The sequence below is a fragment of the Urocitellus parryii genome, chromosome 8 (assembly GCF_045843805.1).
Source record: "Urocitellus parryii isolate mUroPar1 chromosome 8, mUroPar1.hap1, whole genome shotgun sequence".
In the NCBI taxonomy this organism is placed as follows: Eukaryota; Metazoa; Chordata; class Mammalia; order Rodentia; family Sciuridae; genus Urocitellus; species Urocitellus parryii.
The window spans coordinates 36,347,144-36,371,667 of record NC_135538.1 but is presented as its reverse complement, the minus strand read 5'-3'; the positions used below and the strand labels follow the sequence as shown (position 1 = coordinate 36,371,667).

General features: G+C 34.8%; 1 protein-coding gene across 2 annotated transcripts; it reads left to right on the top strand.

Moving 5' to 3' along the window:
• Positions 1–401: 401 nt before the first annotated feature.
• Rnf146 (ring finger protein 146) lies at positions 402–24,132 on the top strand. 2 transcript variants are annotated; one of them, XM_026380545.2, is made up of 3 exons: positions 402–487; positions 12,952–13,061; positions 22,403–24,132. In XM_026380545.2, coding segments are annotated over exons 2-3 (1,059 nt in total). In that variant the 5' UTR covers positions 402–487; positions 12,952–13,059; the 3' UTR covers positions 23,460–24,132. The 2 variants fall into 2 exon arrangements, with proteins under 2 accessions (XP_026236330.2, XP_026236337.2); XM_026380552.2 differs by lacking the exon at positions 402–487 and adding an exon at positions 504–656.
• Positions 24,133–24,524: the final 392 nt, after the last annotated feature.

The window sequence follows — 24,524 nt, the reverse complement described above, 5'->3', positions numbered from 1 at the left end:
AAGGAACTGTACTTTCGCTAGAGGCTCTTCAAACGGAAACTCGTGTAGGCGCGCAAGGGCTTCTTTAGGGTCACAAAGCGGGGCAGCAGCACTTCCTGATTGTAGGAGGGTTTTACTTGCTCCACCCCAAATCTCTCGAAAGTGGCTCCGCATTCTTCCAGAGCCTCCAGCCGCCAAGATGCACATGGAAAGTAAAATAGGGACCAGTTAGAAGGATCCAGTAAGCGAAATTGCTGCACTGTGACGGGCACGGCGTTGCCGGAAAGCTGGTGCACATGGCTACGCGCACCTGGGAGGAGCGTGGGGACAGAGGCTGAGCAGACGCGCGCGCGGGCGCGCGCGGGTGCGAAGCGCGGCTCCCTCCCCGCGCGGCCCCGCCCCCGCGAGCGCCGGGCGGTCACGTGACGGCCGCGCGCGTCCCCGTCCGCTGCGGGCTCCGAGGCCGAAGAGAAAAGACTGCGAGGTGGCCTCAGCTGTGGCCAGAGAGGTGGGAGTCGGGGCGAAACCCTGGCTGGGGGCAAGGTGAAAGCCAGTCACTGGGGGATCCTCACTCGGGGAGAGGTGGTATAGCCCGCGGTGTCACCTTCTGCCGCGACGCACTTCGGGTCGGCCCTGCGCTCAGGGCCTCAGAGGGGCGGCGGCGGGGTCAGGGGCCGGTACGTAGATGGACGCCCTTGGGCCGGCGCGGTCCCGACTGTCCGCGCGGAGGCGGGAGGGGACAGCTCAGCCCTTCCGTCGCCCACGCTTTGGCTGCTGTCGCAGGCAAGAAGACTGTGACGGCCACTGCGTTGCCGGCGGCCGCCGTAGCCCCTGCCCTGGGCGACGGCCGGAGCTGGTCGCAGCCAGGGTGCGAGAGGCGGAGCAGCGGCCATTACTGCGCAGCCTCTTCCGCCTGGTCCGTGTCGCTGCCTTGGGTGGCCGCGGGTCCCTCTTCTCCCCTTCGGCGATGGTGTCAGGCCTCTACCCGGGCACCATCTGGCCTCAAGGTTTAGGGGCGACGATGATTTGGGGGATAGCCTGCACCTTGTTCCGTGTGTGGTCAAACACTTTGGGCCCTGGGTCAGATCGAAGTCAGGGCGCACGGTCTCTGGATTTTGTCTTTCTTGGAGTCTTTGGCTGCTGCTTTCTCTTCTCCCTCCCTTCTCTACTCAGCCTCTGGGGCTTGCCTAACACTGAGAGAGCAATCCGTCCACCTTGCCCATTTGAAACCCAGCATTGCATTAGATCAGTTGTTTTGACGATTAGTAAAGCATTGGAATAATCAGGAGATGTGTCCAGAGTACCCATTGAGCTTCTCCAGCCTCTGTGCGTCTTTAAAGCCGAGGTTGTTGCTTTGTTCTGGTTACCGGGTGCGGAGTTCTCTTCCTACTCTCCATCCTATTTGAAAGAGTATGGTCTTCCATTGTTGTCGCTAGTTTATTTTCTGAAGACTTCTAAAGAAACGCTGTAACATTATTTTTTAGTGTGGAGATGGAACAGCTCTCTTCACAGGTAAACTCTGTACGACTGTAACTTTACCACATATTCTGGCAACAAGATTTTTTTTCTTGTGAGTCTTTCTGGTATATGTTTTTTTTTTTTTTTCCCCCCTAAGTGCCATTTTAGTAAGCCCATACTTCCAAGTTTTGAACATTTTAAGTTACGTTCTAAAAATACTTAAATAATGTAGAACTTAGGGGAAGAAGAAAGCTAAGATATGACAGGAAAGGCTTTGTTCTTTGAATGATTGACATTTCAGGTGCCAGGGCACTCCCCACACACTGTGTGTGTGTGTGTGTGTATACATGTACTTTTCAAGCAGAGATGTGAACATATAACTTGGACATTGAAAGCAGTATGTAATTACAAAATTTGGAAGACCTACAACATTTTAGTAAATGACTGTATTTAGACTTCAAAAAGACAGGGCATATTAGGACACGAAGAAAATGACCCACACAAATAATAGGATTTGTGATGTTGGCTTTGCTGTTTTTTTTTAACTAGCACATTGTTTGTTCAATGTCTGGGTGATGTAAAAACACAGGAAAATAGGTCAAGTAAATCTCATTTTAAAGAGAAAACTAAAGAGTGAATGCCACTCTAAAAATAGATTTTGGATGTTTGTTTTGCCTTGGGTATTTTAATTGGAGCACTTGGATTTAGAATTTACATGTCAAATGGGCCAGTGGAAAAGACTGGTACTTAAACATTTGAAAGTTTCTCTTTTTTTGCTGGCCATTAAGAAAGTGGTAGAATTATTATCATTAGGAAAACTTTCTCCAAATAGCTGTCATAGACCTCTTGTCATTAGACAAGAGGGATTAAAAAGGAAATGACATTTCTTTTTTTTCCTTTTAGGAGAAACCTGGTAAAGTGTTTCAGTTTTCACTGACTTGAATTGTCAGAAGAAAGGAGCAGACTTGTTTTGAAAAAATTCAAGATGATTTCTTAAATTAAAAGATGAAAATGATAGGATTAAATAATTTCACAATTTTCTGTTTAAATAATATCATTTTCTGTATTTGCATGAAACTTCTAACAAAGGGGTTATTGGGGTATTTGAATACTTGTGTGTGTCCCATCCCCCCCCCCCCTGTTAGTAATGAAAGGTGCTGAGACTTTTCTCTTGCCTGGTTTCCTTTGATTAAGAAATCTGAATTTGTGAAACAACAGGCTGAATTAGGAACAATGTTTGTGAGTATAGAAACTAACCTATTAACATTGGGCAACAACCACCTATGCCTATTTCTGTATTCTATTTAGTGTTTGTGCCATATTGTCTTTCGGGTTAATTAAAACAGAGCCTATTGTTAAATGCCTTTTTTTTTTGAGAGAGAGAGAGAGAGAGAGAATTTTAATATTTATTTTTAGCTTTTCAGCGGATACAACATCTTTGTTTGTATGTGGTGCTGAGAATCGAACCTGGGCCACACTCATGCCCAGGGAGTGCACCACCACTTGAGCCACATCCCCAGCCCTTGTTAGATGCCTATTAATGCACTTAGAATTACAGAATTATAGTGTAGGGAGAAGTAACAAAGACATGGCAGTTATGACTTGACCAAGATCACAAATTTAATTAGAGACTTTTTTATAAAATGGTGCTGGCCATGAACCTCCTATATTTGATATAATTAAAAGACAATATTTATTCACATGTACATACCATATTGAAATAAAATGCAAGCCCCACCTTGGAGAGAAGAATTGTAAAGGTTTAATGCTTCAGTATTAAGATTGTGAATGCAGTAAATAGATTGTTTTTAAAGGGAAAAGATATATAATTGGGAAAGAATTATTTAAAATAAAGTATTGGACCCTATTCAGCTGAAATGGATATGATCTTCCAAGTGTGACCTGTGTTTTTTTGTAAGCTGGTCTTCAACTGGGGTGATGAAGGCCAAAAATAGATACATTATGGTATTTAGTTACATTTCTTAATTTGGAACTCTTAAGAAAATGTTAAGCTTTATCTACTAAATCACCTAATCTCTACTCTTCATTCCTTTTTCTCCTGTGTGAAAATGTGTATACATATTTATTATATAATATTGTACACACATCATTAGATAAACATTATGTATATATATATATTTAAAAGAATTATTTATTTGAATTTACTATCTGGGGAAAAGAAAATGGCTTTTTAAAAAATTTGTGACAGACTTGAAAATTGGACTTTTAATTCTAGGTATTTTCATAAGAAATAACTATTCAAATAATAGGAGAATGAATGAATTCAGTAGTCACAAATTTTAAACTATGCAATATTACTTCATTTTCAGTTGTACTTATTTTAATTTGTTATGTAAAAATTAATCACTGATAATCTCTAAACCCTTTATATAGTTATAAATTAATCTGTCACCCCTTTTTTTCTTCACAATTGTAATCTAATGCTTTTGTTACTTTTTTAATAGATCATCACATTGAGTCTGTATAATTTACAAATCATTCATTGCAACAGAATTATGAATATTTGAATTATTTATTTTTTGTTTAATTATTTCTGGGTCTGTGGTTATAATTACAATATTCTCTCTTCCTGGGTTTGAATAAAATGGAAGCATCAATCTCCCCTCTTTTAAAAAAAAATGTTGTTTTCAGATATTATGGAAGATTTGGGACTTTTTCACATGACAGTTCTGAGTGTTACATATATACCCTATTTTGTGAAGCCCTATCCCAGGGCTTTTTAAATTATATTCTGCAGAGGTTGTAGTTGATGGTCAGCTTGGCAGAATTGGGCCCGCCTAAACTTGTTAACTGATCAGAATAGAATATGCATGGAATTAACATGGAGTTCATTGTTTTCTTTTTATTGATTACTGTAATAACTTGCCAGTTTTGTGTTTACAAAAAAGTTGCTAAGGAAAAAATTGTAGATCTGCACTGCCCAATATGATAGCTACTGACCACCTGGAGCTATTAATTACTTGATATGTGTCCAGTCTGAATTGTGCTGTAAATGTAGAGTACACTTTGAATTTCAGAGTATACACACATGAATGTAAAATATCTCATTAATAATTTCTTTACAATGAATACATATTGAAAAGGTAACATTGTAGATACATTGATTTGAATAAAATAAAAGTTAATATTACCTATTTCTTTGTGTTATACTTGAAATTACATATGTATTTGCAAAATATTTTAGGCAAAAAACTATTCTAGTTTTTTTCCTTGAGAGAGAGTACATTGTAGAAAGGATTTTTTAAAGTACATCAGTGTATTTGAGTTTGAATCCTATCAGGTATTAATATCTCTGTGACTTTGAGTCAGTTATTAGCCTTCTGAATTTGGGGTTGCTCATTTGTGAAATGTGTATTAGTCATTTTTTTACAGGTTGTTTGGAGGATGCAGTGATATAATGAGACTATAGAAGCCTTTAAATCACCGAGAGATCTGATTCTACCGGTCTGGGGTAGGGCTTCAGATTTTCATTTGTAAGAACCCCCCAGGTCATGCTGGTATTGCTGGTTGGGAACCACAGTTTGCATAGTTAGGATCTGATTGCTACTAACATTTTAGTTTATTTTCCTTCCCCCAACTTTTATTATCCATCTAGCCTCTACTTTGAAATTATCCCTGAGATAGAAATTTAAAATGTCATCATAACTTGCAATATTTAAAAATATTATATGTACTATATGCACTCTTTTAGGGATACCACAGGAGTCCTGTTTTACATTTAAACAGTTTTGTCTGCTTTTTTAGCTGGAGTGATATCTATTGATGGGGTAGTATTACTAAATCTCAAATTTGAAGGACCAACTTACTTACATTGACTTATAAATTATTTTTGAAAGATAATGCATACTTAGAAGTGAAATACTTTTAAAAATGCACCAAGAACATAGAAAGATAGTATTTGAGTTTATTTTATTGTTAAAGAATAACTATACCTGGTTCCTTCAAAGAGAAGGAACCAGGTATAGTGGCACATGCTTATAATCCCAGCTGCTCAGGAGGCTGAGACAGGAGGATTGTGAGTTCAAAGCCAGCCTCAGCAATTTAACTAGGCCCTAAGCAACTTAATGAGACCCTGTCTCTAAATAAAATATTAAAAGGGCTGGGGATGTGGCTCAGTGGTGAAGAGTCCCTGGCTTCCATCCCTCATACAAAAACAAAGCTCTTTAAAGGAATAAAAAGAATCATCAAGATTTTTAAAATTGGTGGAAGACATTTCTGAGAGTCCTGACCATTTCATGAGTCCAGAATTTTAAAAAAAGAATAAAAAGGAAATATTAGGCTAAATAAATATTTTTATTGTGTTTTCTAGAAAAGGGTATTAGTTAATATAAGGAAAGGTCATACTGGAATAGAGATTACCGTCTATGAGTCTATGATAGATAGACTATCATAGACATATTTACAAAATCTAATTAAACTAGAGGGGTATAATGAGGGTGAGAGTGTTCCATTGAATGGGAAGGATTAGAGTGTGGAAAAGTGTCTGTGTTTATAGTAGATGTTTTGCTGTCATATAATGTGTGAATAGGTCTCTGTTTCTGTTTGTTTTTAAAGGTCTTTTTCAGAGAATGTATTAATTTGTTGATAAGGTGAATTGCTTGGATTGAATTATTAGTCTACAAGTATGGAAATCAGAATGATAGAACTCTATCGCCTTATATAAACTAGACATTTTAAAAATCACTTTTGTTTTAATGTACATGTAGAAAAGCTTTTACTTCAGTGTGGCTACAGCTTTTTTTTTTTTTTTCCAGCTATGTGAAATAGATCTATAAAAAAAAAAGTTCTAACCTATAAAAAAAGGTTAGAACTTATTTAGGTACCCAAATAGAAAATATTTAGGAAATTTCTGTATATTACTTTATAGCTACTTTGCTTCAGTTAACCTAGGTTCCTTTAAGCATCAGTTTGTTTCATAGTTAACATATTTATGAACAAGATAAGAATAAGTAAGAATCAATAAGAATAAAAAGAATAATCAAATTATTAAAGTATAAACAGTGGTCTAATAAGATTTTTAAAAGAAATGGGCAATTAAATCTGCTAGATTGGAGTTTAACATTCAATCAGATGTTCCTAGAATAAGAGATTAAAATGATTGATTAAGATGTTTTTAAACACTTGCAAAATAGGGAAGCACCACTAATGACCAACTAATGCTAATGATCAACAGCAGTCTTTAGCAGTAGTTTTTGATCTTAGAATGGGAGTAAAGTGTAAATCTACTTTTGAATGATGATCCAAATACCCTATGGTGAAGAATAGGATGTTTATATAATTTATTTTCCAGGATACTTGAAACAAAGGACTATACTAGACAAATGCTAGGCCATCCTGTATGGTCATCCTTACCTTTATCCCTAGGGAAAGAGCTTTATGAAGGTGTTTTGGCTGTCCAGAATCCTATTTTGGCTTATTGCTAGATTTTTATGTGCATTCTGGAGAATTCACTGCCAGGGAATAATAGTTAGGTATATCTTCCAAAAGATATAGTGTTGACTTGAATCTTTATTTGTAAATGTAGTTACAGTTTACATCCCTCTCTTAATTTTTTAAGTTCTTAAAAAAATTAGTTATCTTAACATCTTTTGTAGCTTTGAGCTTGGTGCCTTGTTCACAGAACTCAAATGTTTTGTTATGTGAGTAAACAAATTTGGTTATTTTTGAAAGGTAATTTTTCATTTATGCAATAGCTACCAATTCAAATAAAAAATGATTGGCAGTTTACTAGCCACTTAAAGATGTAAAAATGGTCCTGTCTTCATGAGGCTTATTTTTCAGGTCTTTTTGTCTTGTCATCCCAGATGTGGAACACCTATAAAAAAGCTTAAATTGAGCAACATATATACTACTTCTGTTAACTTTGAAATATATATTGTTTTTAAAGTTCTATTGATAAAAGTAACAGATGAATGATAAGTGCATTCAAAAATATTTTTAGCTTCATTGTAAATTGGTATGAACTTTACTGTGGAAGTTACTTTTACTAAATGTTAAACTGAACCAAATGTTACCTACATAACTGATACAAATGTAAGAAATGTGTTCATGAAAACATTTTCCAGAACTAACCTAGAGCTAGTTGTCATTTTATTTCATTTCTAGAACTAGTTGTCATTTTATTTCAAGGCATGCACAGTATATCAAATTTTTTATCAATTTTCATTAAGTATCTGTTCTATAAATAGGACTCTGGGACAATGTATAATGTATAGTAATGTGTTGTGTACTGCACTGCTGCCTGACAAATTCTTAACATGTTTCTGCTTGTGGTTATTTTTTAATGAGTTATGACCTGTATTTTTGTACTGCAAAAAGTGTGTTGCAGAAAACATTTTTATGAATGTTTGAGAAAATTATATTGTCCCAGTGTCCTATTTATAGAATAATCTGTATTGTTGTTATTAAGATAATAAAGGCTATATAAGTTCTAGATTATGATTTCCAATCTATTTCAATAAACCTGTGTCAATTTTGTTGACATAGTCACTGAATTGAAAACTTGGGACTTAATGGGTTAATAAGGGAATCAGACTTTGAAAACTTATACTCTCAGTGCATGTGATAATTTCAGTAATAGAAGAACATACCAAAATATGTAACAATCCCACCTTTCTATACAACTATAATACACCACTGAAAAATAATGGAAAATATTTTAAGAAAAACAGAAAATAGAGAAGAGGGAACATTTGATTTTCTGGAGGGAATTAAAAGAAAGGGTAGGGATAATTATTCCTGAGCAATATATTGAAGAACAAATAGGCATAAAAGAAACTGTAAAAGAATATGCTATATCAGGTAGAAGGAAATAATAAGTAGAGGGTTGGAGGATGAGTAAGTTGGCATAACTGGAGTACTAATGTATGATGGTGGTTATCAGAGTTAAAAAAGAGTAGAGAGTTGTTTGTTTAGGGTTCAGATCACTAAGGCCTTTGTTATAGGAGCTTTGCCTTTGTTTTATAGACCAGGGAGGCAATATTGGGCTTAAGGTATGGAAGGAATTTGGTCTGTTTTGTCCTTTATCACTGAATGAATTTGAGGGTGATAATAGAAGCAAGCCAGTTTCTGTGAAGAGTATTCCAGGTGAGAAATGGGTCTAAACTAAGGTGTTAGTAATGGATAGGAGGTTACAGAATAGATTTCAGAGGTGTTAGAAATAAAAATTGGCACACTCTGGTGTGGTTGGTTGAAAGGGAGAGTGGAGGTAAGCGGGTTTTTTTTCCCCCCTTCCATCAACAATTAGGTGATAAAGGAATAGAAGTTGAGATTTTACTTCATTATAAGATTTATGCAAAGATGGGGATATGTGGAGTGTATAGATGAGAGACAAGGCTGTGAGGGACTTAAGGGTTAAGAAACTGTGTTCCAATTTGGGCAGGAAAGGAAATGAGATCAGGAACTGTATCAAGAAAAGGATTTGGTCAAGAAGCTGGAGGTCTCCAAAATTAGCAGGTTTGGGAATGAGTAAATAAACTGAAAGGACCGGTGCTTGTGATCTGAGAGGCAGCAGTTTAAGGTGTCAGCTAGTTCCAAACATGGTGGTGGTTCTTTTGTTACTGAGAAGAAGTGAAGTTAATTGCATTTAGGATTTCAGAAATTGAGAATTGAGGACAGTTTTGTGTTCTTTAGACTATCTGCATCAGTACCACTGGCCTAGAATCTCTGGGTGTAGAGAAGGAGAATGCACATTTATAGCAAACATAATTGTAATTAATATGTTGGGGCAAGTGTTAGAAACCTCTGAGATAGATGTTGAATGGTTCATTCTCAAGTATGTGTAATAGGCTCATAGTGATGTCAGAATTAGGGTAAAGAGAAGGATCAGTAGTGAAGGTAGAGAGAGTAACAGTAGGGTATTGTGTATATTATAGCCAATGGGAGAGACTTCAAAGAATAAGTAAGATGTTAGAACAATAGAATGTCTCCTCCTGACTTGTAGATAGGAAGCAGATGGGTTGTGTGAAAATGGGTAGGCTGCAAGAGGGATGTTAATGCTCTTCTGTTATGCCATGGAATTTGTAGATACTTTCAGGCAAAGTGAGGGTTGCAAGGAAAGTCATATAATGGTACTTGTGTCATCTAAAGTCAGCAAATAAAAAGCCATATTACTTAGAAACCTTATTTAGTCAATTACTTTTGAAAGTTTTTTTTTACATTTTTTTGTTGTAGATGAACACAATATGTTTATTTTATTTTATTTATTATGTAGTGCCTCACACATGCTGAACAAGTGCTCTACCACTGAGCCACAACCCCAGCCCATGAAAGTTTACTGGTTTTGAAATTTGTTTGTTCTATTATTCTGGTAGAATAAGCAGGCTTGCATTTTAGAGACCACATATATTACAAATATTTATCTTTAGAATCACTAGATACCTTGGGGAGATAGATGACCACAATATAAGAGGCACATGGAACCAAAAGACAGGATTGAAGCCTGACCTACCTTGTGCTTATTGTGAGATTTTTCATCTCTTTAGTTAATCATGTCTGCTTCATTTGAAGTTCTGTGTAGTATGGTGTGCCTCTTGGCAGTAGATAGTGAAGTGTAAGCAGGAAATACAAAGTGAGAAAAAAATTAATGATTGAAGTGGTATTCTATATGGTACCTCTGGATTTTCTGAACAGGAGGAATCTTGAGAGAGCTTCCATTAAAGGTTGTGAACTTCGGCATGCAAATAGCAGTAAGTCCTAGTTAATGTGATCACAACTGCCTTTGTACACCTCCCTTGCAGGAAGGCTATGACTGCCGAATACATTCAATGTTATATGATGGGCTTTTTTGTTGTTTCTTTGTCCATACAGGTCTTGTTTTACTTGAAAGTTTTTTAGTGTGGTATAATACAAGTAAAATTATTCTATGATTTAGCTATTTTAATTGTATAATCCAGTGTAGTTAATTTTATTTACAATGCTGTGTAACCATCACTGCTGTATATTTCTATAAAGTGTTCATCATTTCTGACAGAAAATGTATACCTATTGGACAATAACTCCTTTCCCCCTTCTTAATTTCCATATACCTATAGCATTTGTTTAAATTGAATTAAATCTAATGTTTTCCTCTTTATGTCTGGATTATTTAGCATAATGTTTTCAACATTCACCTATGTTGGATGAACTTCATTTGCTCCTTTTTAATACTGAGTAATATATGATTACATATCATGTTTTATTTATTCATTCATCTGTTGAGGAATACTTTGAATCATCTCTGATTTTTCACTGATAATTCTGTGATGAAGATTAGTATATGAATACCCATTTAAGTCCTGTTTTCAATTATTTTGATGTATAACTAGGGGCATGGTTGTTGGGGAATATAGTAATTATGTTTAACTTTTTGAGGAGCCATCAAATTGTTATTCATAATAGATACCCAATTTAATATTCTCAACAGCAATGATTGAGGGTCCAGTTTCTCCACATTCTCACCAACATTTATTCATGTTTTTAAAAATTATAGTCATTCCAGTAGCTATATCAATGAGACTTTTACATTTTCCCAATCATTATGTTAAGCATCTTTTCCTGTGCTTATTGACTATTTGTATCTCTTTGGCAAAGTCATTATTCAAGTTCTTTGCTTATTTTTCATTCTTTTTTGTCCTTTTGTTATTGAGTTGTAGAAATTTTTATTCTAAACTTTAAATCAAACACATTATCTGTAAAAATTTTCTTCCGTGCTAAAGATAGATTATCTTTTTACTTCTTTTCTTTTTCTTTTTTTTTTTTTTTTTTTGTACCAGGGATTGAATTCAGGGGTATTACCACATCCCCAGCAGTTTTTTTTTTTTTTTTTTTGAGGCATGGTTTCACCAAGTTGCTAAGGCTGGCTTTGAATTAATTTGTAGCTGCTGGGATTACAGGTGTGTGCCTGCCTCTCTGGCTCTTTTTACTTTCTTGACAATGTCTTTTGACTGATAAAATCCAATCTGTTTGTTTTTCTTGCTACTTATGCTTTTTGTGTTATATCTAGGACTTTATTACCAATTCCAAGGTTGTGAAAATTTGCCCATTTAGAAGTTTTATGTTTTACTTCTGATATTTAGATCATTGATCTACTTTGAGTTAATTTTTGCATATCCTGTAAAGTAAGTGTCTGACTTGATCCTTTTACACTTGGAAATTCAGTCGTCCCAACATTTGTTGAAGAGAGTAATCTTTCCACATTGAATGGATTTTATACCCTTTTTGAAAAATTAATTGCCAATGGACGTATAAGTTTATTTCTGGATTCTCAATTCTATTCCGTTAATGTCTTTGTCCTTATGCCAGCATTGTACTGTTTTGATGCCTGGACCTCTGTCTTAACATTGGGAAGTGGGAATTGTTCAACGTTTTTATTCTTTTTGAAGATTGTTTTGGCTATTTGGGGCTCCTTACAATTCTGTATGAATGTGAGGATTGGCTTTTCCGTTTCTGCAAAAATGTTGCTGGGATTTTGACAGGAATTACATTTAATCTGTAGATCACTTTGATAACATTGGTCCTCTTAATGTCAAATCTGTAGATCACTTTGGGTAGTATTTGTTGTCTTAACATATTAAGTCTTTAAATATATGAAAGCTGGTTTTCTCTCCACCTATTTAGCTCTTCTTGTTTCTTTCAGTAATATAATTTTCAATGTACAGGTCTTTTACCTCCTTGGTTGATTCCTAGCTATTTTATTCTCTTGGATGCTATTAACTGGAATCATCTCATAGATTTTTTTTTTTTTTGGATTGTTGACTGTTATTGATATAGAAACAAAACTCGTGTGTGTGTGTGTTTGTATGTGTGTGTGTGTGTGTGTGTGTGTGTGTGAAACTTGTAATCACAACTTTGCCAGACTTTATAATTAACTTTCTTGGGAATTCTTTGGGAATCTTTTGTCTATTTATAGAAAATAAAGACAATTTTACTTAGACACTTTAAAAAACTTATTTCTGGACATTTTGTGGGGGGGTGGCTACCTAGGATTCAACTCAGGGCCACTTGACCACTGAGCCACATCCCCTGCCCTATTTTTTTGTATTTTATTTAGAGACAGGATCTCACTGAGTTGCTTAGCACCTCACTTTTGCTGAGGTAGACTTTGAACTCATTCCTGCCTCAGCCTCCTGAGGCTCTAGGATTATAGGCATATGCCACTGTGCCCAGCTTTCTTGACAATTTTTATATCCTTAATTTCTTTTTCCATTCTAATTATTCTGCTAGAACATCCAGTGAGCAGTGATGAAAAAGCAGGCATCCTTGGTGTTATTTTTTTTTAATACCCATTTTATTGATTTATTTTCTGGTACTGGGGATCAAACTCACACATGCTAGTGAAGCATTCTATCACTGAGCTACATTCCAGCTCACATGATTGATTTTTGATTTTTATTTTTTTTACTTTAAATATAAGATTTTCCATAGACTTGTGAAAGGGTCATACATAATTAACTAATTCTGTTGATCTTGATTAGTCTATAGAGAAATTGATAGTGAATTTTTTTTCTTTTGTAGCACAAAGAATGAACCAGCAGTGGAAGAGAATATACTACAATCTGGCTGACTGCTGCTGAAGATGATGTTTTATTTTTGTGGCAGGCATCTGTGGAATCTGTAATAGAAATGTAAGTATAGCATCATGGTTTTTCAAAACTTGCAATGGCTTGGTATAAAAGACTGTCAATCAAATGTCTGTTATGTTTAGTTTTAATTATATCAAATGAGTATTTTGTATTGGCTTATAGATGCTTTATTAAGTTAGCAATTTTATTTGCATTAAATTATCCTATGGGGGGAAAAATCGCTGTAAGAAGTGAAACTGAAAACAGGAATTTGCTTATTAAGGGCCAGAAAACTGGCAAGATCTCCAGGGCCTCTAGGGTCTACCTTTCTTTTAACATTTTAATAAATGACGTAGTTAGACAGTATCTGGTTTTATAAACAAGAAACTGTCTGGGTTATAAAAACAGTAATTACTAAAAACTTGTTTCACTAAATTTAAGGCATTTCTTCAGAGCATAGCTGAGTTTTTAATTAGTACTGTTGCTTTTTATTCATATCAATTCACTCTGATATACAATTTTATTTTCCTGTCATTTAGTCTTTGTTTAATATGCTTTAAAATGCTAGATTACCCTGAACTTGCTCATATTGAACTTGATTGTTATTGATGAAACATTTCCCACAGTGTTTCATCAATAACATTTCCCACAATGAACATAATAGTTTTTTCTTTCAAATTGATATGAACATTATTTAACTTGATGTCATAAAAATATTATCACACATTTCACTGGCTTTTGAAGCTTTGTGATTATAGTGTTTACATTACAGAACCAGAGTAACCCTTGTAGACATTATTCCATATTCTCCCAGTTAGTATATCTGATTCTGTACTTCCTTTGAAATTATGACCATATCATTCTTAGTGTTGAGAATTGGGTAAAAGAAAAATGATACCAGTAACCCTTTTTAAAAAAAAAAAAATTAGTACACATGTATCTTTTATTTAATTATGTTAATCTATTCTATCATTTTTTTTCCCCTATGTTGAGGATTGAACAAGATGGGGCTTTGTATATGTTTGGCAAATGCTTTTCCTCTGAGCTACATCCCCAGCCTCTATTTTTTTGTTTAGTCTTCTTGGTTAGATAGTCTAGCTATTGATCATCAAGGAACTCACTATGTTCTAGTATATGAAACAAATGTGTATATATATGTGTGTGTGTGTGTGTGTGTGTGTATGCAATTAAATGTCATATTGAGATAACAGTAAAATGCTATTAGAATTGAGGGTAAGAAATTAGTCCCATCTGAGTGGTTGAAAGTGGACAAAAGAACTTTTAGTTTGGCCTTAAAAAATGACTATAATTTATCAATCAGAGAAAGTTAGAAAATATTTTCAAGCCAAAGGAATGAGGAGGGATATAGCAGCCTAATATCAGGGCATTTTAGGTAAGTTGGGGAACAACCCTGTTTCGAAAAGTAGGGTAGGAGAAAGAGATTTCAAAGTGTAAGTAAAAGAAATTAAATGTTTATTTAGTACCTACTATTTTACAAGGGGCTTACTGGGTGTTTTATTTGAGTTTTTGAATTTTATCACTGTATATTACACTAGTTGTCTCACCTGCTGATGAAAAAATAGATTATGTCACTTGCCTGAGTCAGTGTGTACTGAGAAAGAATAATCCCCTTGGGGCACTTTATTAAAGTACGGATTCCAAGATGCTAAATAAAACATTTGGGTTCAGTAATTTTTGTCTTTATATAAACTTGGAAAATGCTAGGTAACCATATTAAAAATACTTGGTAAAGCTTAGATTTTATCTAAGTCTGTTTCAGTGTAAAACCCACATCAGTGGTCTTGAAAGGTAATACTTAGGATTTTGAATTTAATTTTATATATATATATATATATATGTATATGTAAATAAACTATTGAAAATTGAAAGAGGATTACTTAAACATGATTGACTTGAGGGAGAAAAGACTGAAATCAGTTGGAAGGTTACTGTTTTTTACAAGAGTGTGTCCAGGAGTCTAGAATTAGGGTCACAGTCTTTGGGAATAAAGGGGACGTATTTAAAGAATGTTCTGTTGTATTAAAAAAAAGAGAGAGAGAGAGAAGTGGCCAAGGAATAAGGTAGTACCAGGAGTGGCTCCAGGTGTTATCCAAGGTAGAGAACAAAGAGGATACAGATTAAGGGGAACAGATAATGTTGTTTTCAGTCATATTTCAAGTACCATGAGAATGTTGAGGAAAACCTTTTGAATACAGAATTAGAAATATGGACTTTATATATATATATTATACTTTATTTATAAATCTGTGAAGATTTCTGGATATTAGATGTTGAGAGTCGTATAGGTCTACATATTAATGTGAAATATTTTGTAGTTGTCTAGGCATAGAATATAGTACTACCCACTTGTGAGAAGTAATGGTATTTAAAGGATGCCAGAGAAGATAAAAAGAAATGAAAGAAGATATTGAGAATGCTATTATGGAAATGAAAAGTATGAAATTTAAGAAACAGAATAGATGGTTAATATTATTTAGTGCAATAGTATTGAATAGATTGCATTAAAAGAGGTCATTAGATTTATCATGTTAATTGATTTTGAAATATTAGAGTCTTGGAGGAGTTAAGGCATGGCATTAACACTAGAAATTGAAGGGTTAGTTTTGAAAACAACCAGCAGTACCATGTTCTCAGGAGGAATGATGATAAAGCAGAGTAAAGATGCAGGTAGATTTTGAAGATTTATCTTTGGCTTATGTAATTTCTCAGTGATATTGGAGTCAGAGTATCTCTTAAACTAGGCATTGGAAAAGTTTTATAGTAGTCTGGGGGACTAGGGAAAGAAAGTTGTATTTGCTAAATTAGAAAGTTATCCATAGCACGCTTGATGGTCTTTGGAAAATCAAAATAGCAAATCAGGATGTGGAGTTCACAATTTTTGCAACATGCAGTTCAATCAATTGAAATTTGACCACAGTAACTTTTATAGTTTTTCTCTTTGTTTGACACTTGTTTTTTTTTTGCAAATGTCTCCAGTGTTGGCTTTTGTGGTGATGTTCTCTCTTTGTTCCCCATCTTTCTTGCAGGCTATCATACCTCATTTATAAATTTTAGAGTAACCCAAGGTTCTTTAGCCTCTTTTCCTGCTCTCTTTGGGGGTTTAATTTGGGGATTTATCGATTTTTATGGCTCTAAGAATTGGGTATGTGTTGGTGACTCATCAGATTTTTTGGCAGTTTGATTTCTTTCTAGATTAGAATACCAATCTAGTAAATATAGCTATCATCTACCTATCTCCTCCTGGAAACCTTATAAATATCTTAAAGTCCTTGTGTCTGAGACAAAAGTCTCCTCAAATTCTGAATCCTGGAGAATAGTGCCACTCTCCATCTTTTCTATTCTTTAGCATTTCTTATATTCTACTGTTGGAACCTTATGTCGGCACCCTCCCTTTCATTATCTTATATTGGATTTCTACCTGAATGTATATAAATTCCAGTTGCCTTTTGCCCTCCCCCACTACCAAACTTTTCTCCAAACTGCTGTCTAAAGTTTTGAAAAATTATTAACTTGTTATTTTCTAAAGTAAAATCTTTCAGTGAATTCCCCTGGCTGCTATAGGGATTCATGTGTGGATCAACTTTATAGAGATCTTTTAACCCCTTGAAATTTGACGTCAGATTTCATCAAACTCCTGATAAAACTAGCCCCAAAATGTTTAAGAACCATTGCATTTAGAATAAATGTCTAAACCTATTAAGATACCATAAAGACAAGATTTTGCTGCACCACTTCTTGGAAAGTACATTTCATTCATTTAATATAAGCCTGTGCCCTCCTACATGTAACCATTTCCTTCTGGTATCTGTTGTGCCTGTCATAAAACTAATAAGCAAGGCATGTGTTAATGAACTTTTCTTCCCTTGCATTTTGATAGGAAATATGATGATGTATCTCTTTCCTAGTGCCATAGGCATAATAGATGATGAAATATTTTCTTCCTTAGTTCAAAACTGAAAGGGAATAAAGAGAAATACCGAAAGTCACAAGTGCTCTTTGGGCAAGTGACAGGAATTTTCATTCCTTTATTAGTTGGCAAATTTTCTTGTTAACTTCTTGAAATTTTATCTTTTCTAAAATTATTTTGGGTGGTTCTTGTATTTGAATGGCCATAGTTATTTTGGAGGCAATCTGTAGCATTAAGATAATAGATATTGAGTCAGATCACCTGGATTTGAAGCTGTCTCAATCACTTAATAATGGTGAGTCAGTGTCTTTGGACACATCGCTTGAACTTTCTTAATTCCCTTATATGTTAAATAAGGAAAATAATTGACCTATTTTATTTTATAGGATAATGTAAGCATTAAATATAAAGTGCTTCAAACAGTGCCTGGCACATATTACATAATAAATAAGTGATAGTCCTATGTTTATATTTGAACATAGTAGAAGTAAACATCTGTGAACACCTAATTGGTATTTTTATTGCTGGCTAAAATGTTCTTATTTATATGCTGAGGACTTTTTGTGTTTATCATAATTTTACCTTTCTTTTTAATTAAAGATCTTTAAGAAGTTTCAACAAAATCTGAATCCTTGAAGATTTCCATCAGTGCCACTACTATCGCTTTATGGTCTTTCTTTTTTGAGAGAAGACTTAGTAGGGTTGATAGACACTTACCATCTTGCAGAAGTATTTACCACGGCTTATCTATGGGAATAAGAATGGGGTTAATCCTTGAAGGTTAAAATAGCACATGAAGAATTTTTAGTAAGAAAGTCTTTGAAAATAGGTGCTAATTGATGCTCCTTAGCAGAGTTGAATTAACTACAAATTTCCTTGTGTTGAATTTTTCTTAATTTAGTAACCTAGAAATAAATTCCTTTTTTTGCAAAATGATTTGTAGAGTTTCATACAACATTTATTAGACAGGAATACTTCTTTTTTATTAGCATTAATTCTTTACCAAATCTTTACTCTATACAAAGAGGGATGAGGAAACATTTCTTATTTACATATTGGTATGAATCTCTGCATACATTTGAGGTGTCACCTATTTTAAGATTATTGAAACTCTGTGAAATAGAGACAGTAGGATTGTTTAAAATGATTATAAAAACAGCCTTGAAGTATGTCTTATATGCAGGCTAGTGGTTTGAGGTTGCTTGATCTTTACATTGTTAAACATCTTTTCTTTATCTATTGTTTATGCCTCATCCAGAATTATATAAGAAGTATTAACAAATGTTTCTCCCAGTTTCTTATTTGGTGATCGACGGCAGTATACTTTGTGGACTAAAGTGAATCAGAATTTAAAATTTGCTATTGCATATTGATAATTGAGAATGTTTCCTATGAAATAATGCACTTTTAGCTCTCCAGTGTCCCTTGTTTGTTTTCTGATAAAATTTTCCAATGAAGTAAACTTCATTATGATGAGGGAAACAAAATATCTGCACAGAGTTGTTGTTTTACCTTTCCAAATATATTGTTTTTGTAGTTCATGCCTTACCTAGGGTGGTCATAATTGCTTTTTACATTTTAAAGTTGGTTAATTTTACCTATACATGTAAGGGTAAGAGTTGTACAAAATATTGATAACATTAAGCTGAGTGGAAAGTAATGTTTTTAGTTAAAAATTTAAAAAATAGTACTGGGGATTGAACCCAGGGACATATTACCAGTGAGCTACACCCCCATTTTTTATTTTGAGATAGAGTCTCTCTAAGTTGCTGGGCTGGCTTTGAACTTGAAATCCTCCTTCCTCAGCCTTTTGAGTTGCTGGGATTATAAGCATGCCACCTAACAACCAGTGGAAACTTTCTTTTCTATATATAAATCACTTGCATGTGTTGGAAAACTGATGTTTCAGGTCAATTTTACTTAGATCAAATATAACACGTTTGGAATTATGTATTTGAAAGTATGGCATTGGTCCCAGTGACATGTTGGATATCTTGTTTGCATTTTGTCAGCCTTGTATTCCATTTAAATTTACAAAATTTTAAACTTGTCTTTTGTTTACAGGTGGTCTAGATAGTTTAGGATATAGACATTTATTTGTAAGATATTGCTATTTTTTCAAAATAATGATGAGCAATAGCCCATTTTATCACTTTGTCTTAATAACAAATCACAGGCTTTTTACTTATTTATAAAAGATTACTTGTAAATGGATTTCTTTCTTGGTTTCTTTTTCTTAATTGGAAATTTGGGCACATAGGAAAATTCTTAAAAAGACTTTCAAGAATTTCATTGAAATTAATTTCTTTCACTTAAATTGCAATGAATGAGAGTTTCTGAGATGAAATGTGGAGAGCACTGCCATCTCTTTTGGAATAGAAAGGGTGGGATAGATGGGGGTGTTAATTGGGCCATTAAGAAGCATGTGCTTTACTTGTACTTTAAGTTGTTTTAAGATCTTTGAAGAAAAGGAAAAATATTTTAAAGTTCCTACAGTGCCTAATACATATTCGGAAGTCATATTTGCTTGATTTAGAGCTTTCTATGGGTTAGGGAAAGTTGCACTTTGCTGGATTCTATAAACCTAGAGTTGGTTTGAAAAAGAACTTAGAAATTGAGCATTTCTTTGATTAATTCTTCCATGGAGACTCTGTTGTGTCTTTATCTAGATAAATGTTCATCTAGATAATTTTTTAAATCTAGATTTTTAAAAAGATTTATCTAGATAAATCTTTTCTAAAAATTTACATTATTAGTAAGTTCTTAAGGAACCAAGAACACAGAAAAAGCAGTAAAAAAATGGGATCATTACAAGATTGAATGTGGTGTGATTAAAGCCAAAGAATACTGTTTTTAAATTTTTGATTAAACATTTTTATTGACGATCCCCTTTTTATAATCATTGGACTCATTTGGTGGGGGGTACTGGGGATTGAGCTCAGGAGCACTTGACCACTGAGCCACATCCCCAGCCCAATTCTGTATTTTATTAGAGACAATGTCTCACTGAGTTGCTTAGCATGTTGCTTTTGCTGAGATGACTTTGAACTCTAGATCTTCCTGCCTCAGCCTCCCAAGCTGCTGGGATTATAGGTGTGTACCAGCACACCTGGCACCGCTGAACTTATTTTTGAGTTCTTAATCTTGGGCAAAAAGCAAAGGTCCTTATGGTGATTATATTCTAAATATTCTTCTTTAAAATGGCAGAATTAACTGGTGCAGAGAAGTTTTTACTCATTTTAAATATTTAATGGTTTCTAATCTCTGAAATCTTTACTTCCATTTCTCAGTCATTAGTCGGCTCCCCTGTTTTTTTTTTTTTTTGCCCTTTTAAATATATCTTGGTTTCCTATTACTGTGGAATAAAAGTCATCAGATATTTCTTATTTGGCTTCTGATGACCTTTACAATTCCATCTCCTGCTATTCCACTGCTTACATGATTGAGTGGTTTGCATATGTCTCTGCCTGAAATCTCTTCCATTATCCAGGGCCACCCACCTAATGACCATTGTCTCTCATTGCTTTGTATCTTAACACATTTTGTTTATTGCATAATGTGATTATCTACATGCATGTTTGTGTCCTTATTTAACAAACAAAAATAAGATGAATGTCTTGTTATCTTTAGATCCATCAGTCCTCAGCATTATATATGGACTGTGTAGTGGATGTTGTTTATCTGAACAAATAAGGTAGAAGTTCAAATTTTTATGTCAGTGTTTAAGTTCAGTGTTTCCAGTTTGACAAATCTTGCCTTTTATTTCTCTTTCCCTTGTTTTCAGGGCAGTTTTGTTAGTGGTATCATTTTCTCCCATGATTTTATATGGTTCTAACTTTTATGGAGCTTTAGTGATTATTAAGTATTTGGAGGGCCATTCTTACCAGAGCTTTGTAAACTCTGATTTTTTTTAGGTGAGGAAATTAGACTAAAATTTTACCTGAAGGACTAAGAGCACATAATTAATAAGGGAGAGTAAGACTCACCAGGTTTTTAGATTTCTTGTCTAGCATTGGTTTCATTATGTAAGTTCTCTCTCAGTTAGTTATCCTCCTTTCATTGGCTGGCTGAAGCTTTTCATTATACAGCTCTTCATTGTGCTGCATCAATACGTACACTGACAATTTTTACATATTGTCAAGGCGTATCTAAGTACATGTTTAAAAAAGTTTTAGGTCCGATAATTTAGGTTAAAATTATTTAAAATGAAACCCAAATATCTGGTTTGAAAACATTCATTTTCATGAAAGTAAATGTTACATTGCAATTCTGATAAAGAATGAGGAGTTTGTGGTAGCAAGAAGTTAACAGGATTATTTGACTTAGTCACAGAGGTTTTCTAAAGAGAAGTGAAAGATGGATACTAGTTTGCCTATCAAAAGGGGTGTGGAAAGCAGGAGATGAGAAGGAGTGTTCCCTATTGGGAACAGGGAGTAGCCAGTTTGGTTAGAAGCCTGGTCAAGGAGAAGTTTGATGAGGCTCCTATGGAGGTGGGGGCCAGACCATACAGGGCATGATGGATTTAGAGATTTTTGGTTATTATCCTAAAAAACAATTTATAAGCAGCTGTTGTGCCTGGACAAATTAAAAGGCATATGCGATAATTTAATAAGCAAATGTTTGCTTGATAGCTAGGGAAGGTAGAGATGGATATTAGGTAAATATAGGAGATAAAATTTGAGAGATAAAATTGATACAATGATGGTTTATTTGGATGGAAACATGTAGGAGGAGAGTTTCTGAGTTGGATTTTTGGCTTGGATAAGCAAATAGTGGTGTCACCATGAAGTCTATTTTAGGGAGTAAGAAAGAAACAGATCATGATTTCAGCTTTGTACCTTCCAGATATACTAGATCTAAAATAGACAATATAGGTCCACACCAAATGGAGAGGTCCAGTTTGAATTAATTTGTATCATTTATATATAAGTAGTAATTGATGCCATGAGTATAGATAAGATCATTTCAAAAGAATACAATGAGAAGAACATAGGGTTTAGAAAAAATAGAAAAAGCCAACAAGGAAACCATTAGAAGAGTGTTTCACAGAAAAGAAATGGCTAGGCATGACAAATGAGTGGTTAAACATGTGTTTTTACATATATAACAGAGGTAGAGAATTTCTAGGATTTCAGCTTTAGTCTTAATTTTATATGGCCTCTTTGTGAAGTAACAAATATATTAATGTATGGCATAATTTGTAAAATTGCTGGTAATCATCCTGGAAAGGGTTCAAAATTGTTTGTCATCTGAATTAATTTTTGGCTATGTTGTGGTTTTTAGTCCGATTGTAGTCAGTCAAGAATGGATTGTACATTTTTAAACTTTTGTATCTGGTTTTATCAATCTATTTGGTTCTATGTGGCTTGCATGTAATGCATGTAATAGGTACTTATGAAGTGTTTTCTGAATTGTTGAATTTAGATATTGGAAGAATTTACGTGATTTTAATATTGTATTTTTTTCATTTTCTTAGGATGGCTGGCTGTGGTGAGATTGATCACTCAATAAACATGCTTCCTACGAACAGGAAAGCGAATGAGTCCTGTTCTAATACTGCACCTTCTCTAACTGTTCCTGAATGTGCCATTTGTCTGCAAACATGTGTTCACCCAGTCAGTCTGCCTTGTAAGCATGTTTTCTGCTATCTGTGTGTAAAGGGAGCTTCGTGGCTTGGAAAGCGATGTGCCCTTTGTCGACAAGAAATTCCTGAGGATTTCCTTGACAAGCCAACTTTGTTGTCACCAGAAGAACTTAAGGCAGCAAGTAGAGGAAATGGTGAATATGCATGGTATTATGAAGGAAGAAATGGGTGGTGGCAGTATGATGAGCGTACTAGTAAAGAGCTGGAAGATGCTTTTTCTAAAGGTAAAAAGAACACTGAAATGTTAATTGCTGGGTTTCTGTATGTTGCTGATCTTGAAAATATGGTTCAGTATAGGAGAAATGAACATGGACGTCGCAGGAAGATTAAGCGAGATATAATAGATATACCAAAGAAGGGAGTAGCTGGACTTAGGCTGGACTGTGACACTAATACCGTAAACCTAGCGAGAGAGAGTTCTGCCGATGGAGCGGACAGCATATCAGCACAGAGTGGAGCTTCTGTTCAACCTCCAGTGTCTTCTGCAAGGCCCCTAACATCAGTAGATGGCCAGTTAACCAGTCCTGCAACACCATCCCCTGATGCAGGTACTTCTCTGGAAGACTCTTTTGCTCATTTACAACTCAGTGGAGACAGCATAGCTGAAAGGAGTCATAGGGGGGAAGGAGAAGAAGATCATGAATCACCTTCTTCAAGCAGGGTACCTGACACCTCCATTGAAGAAACCGAATCAGATGCCAGTAGTGATAGTGAAGATGTATCCGCAGTTGTTGCACAGCACTCCTTGACCCAACAGAGACTTTTGGTTCCTAATGTAAACCAGACAGTAGCTGATCGATCAGGAACTGATCGATCAGTAGCAGGGGCTGGAACAGTGAGTGTCAGATCTAGAAGGCCTGATGGACAGTGCACAGTAACTGAAGTTTAAATTTAAAAAGTTTTCAGCTCCATGCTCAAGGTTGAAATGGTTATCTGTAAATTTCTGCCCACGTAACATTATACTCATCCCTAGTAGTGCATTTGGGGAGTTAGGGTGGGAAGGGGTGAGGGAAGGATAGATCTGAAATTAAAACGTCTAACATGTCTCTGTTGAGAAATTTATTTAATGTAAGGAACTTGGGTGTTAATAGTTGAGAGCTGTTTAGTTTCCCATTTTCTTGATGTTTGTTTACTTTATAGTTTTTTTTTTAAGTTTCTTTAGTTCTTTTGGCCAGTGTATGTATATTATCTGTGCATTAATAGTCCTCATCCAACTCTTGCATTACCTTATTTTTTCTGCATGGATTGGCGTAAAACCATTACTAAAATTTGGCACCTGTGAGATGTTTGGTATCATTATGAGCAGGAAGCTTAATGTGGAAATAGATGTGAATTTGGGATTTAAAAATAGAAGAATAACAACTATTATATAGTAAAGTTATTAAAATGGATTGTGAAGAAAACAGTTAATAACTTATGTTTCAGAATCTTTGTAACACACTTCATGTTTCCCAGAGGCTTTGCTGTCTAGTCCTTGTAGTTTGAGGTTTTTCTTGATCTGCATTTTTCTTTTTGATTAAAAAATTTATAATTTAATAAATACTAGAGTTTATTGAAAATAATTTGTCTCTGGTTTGAGTGTGGAAAATGGATGGAAAGAGTTTTGATATTTGTGGCCAAAAGTTACTAACAAGATAGTGGTTTGAACTGATTGTATTTCACTTAAATAGTCACCTGCTCTGAAGTTTGATTTCTTCCTAGAAAATATTTAAACAGAATCGGTAAACCGGCAGTCTGTAGGTATGGAAATAAACCTACAGCCTGTGAAACAATTTTAAGAGTTCTTAAATAGCCAATGTTTTATATTTTCTGTAGCAGTCTTGCACTTACTTAGTAAGTCAGTCTTATACTTAGTGTTCTTACATCTTAGTAAGTCAGTCTTATACTTAGTGTTCTTACATGGCAGACTTGCGTAAAAACAGCATTAGTAGACACAAATTCACTTTATATACAA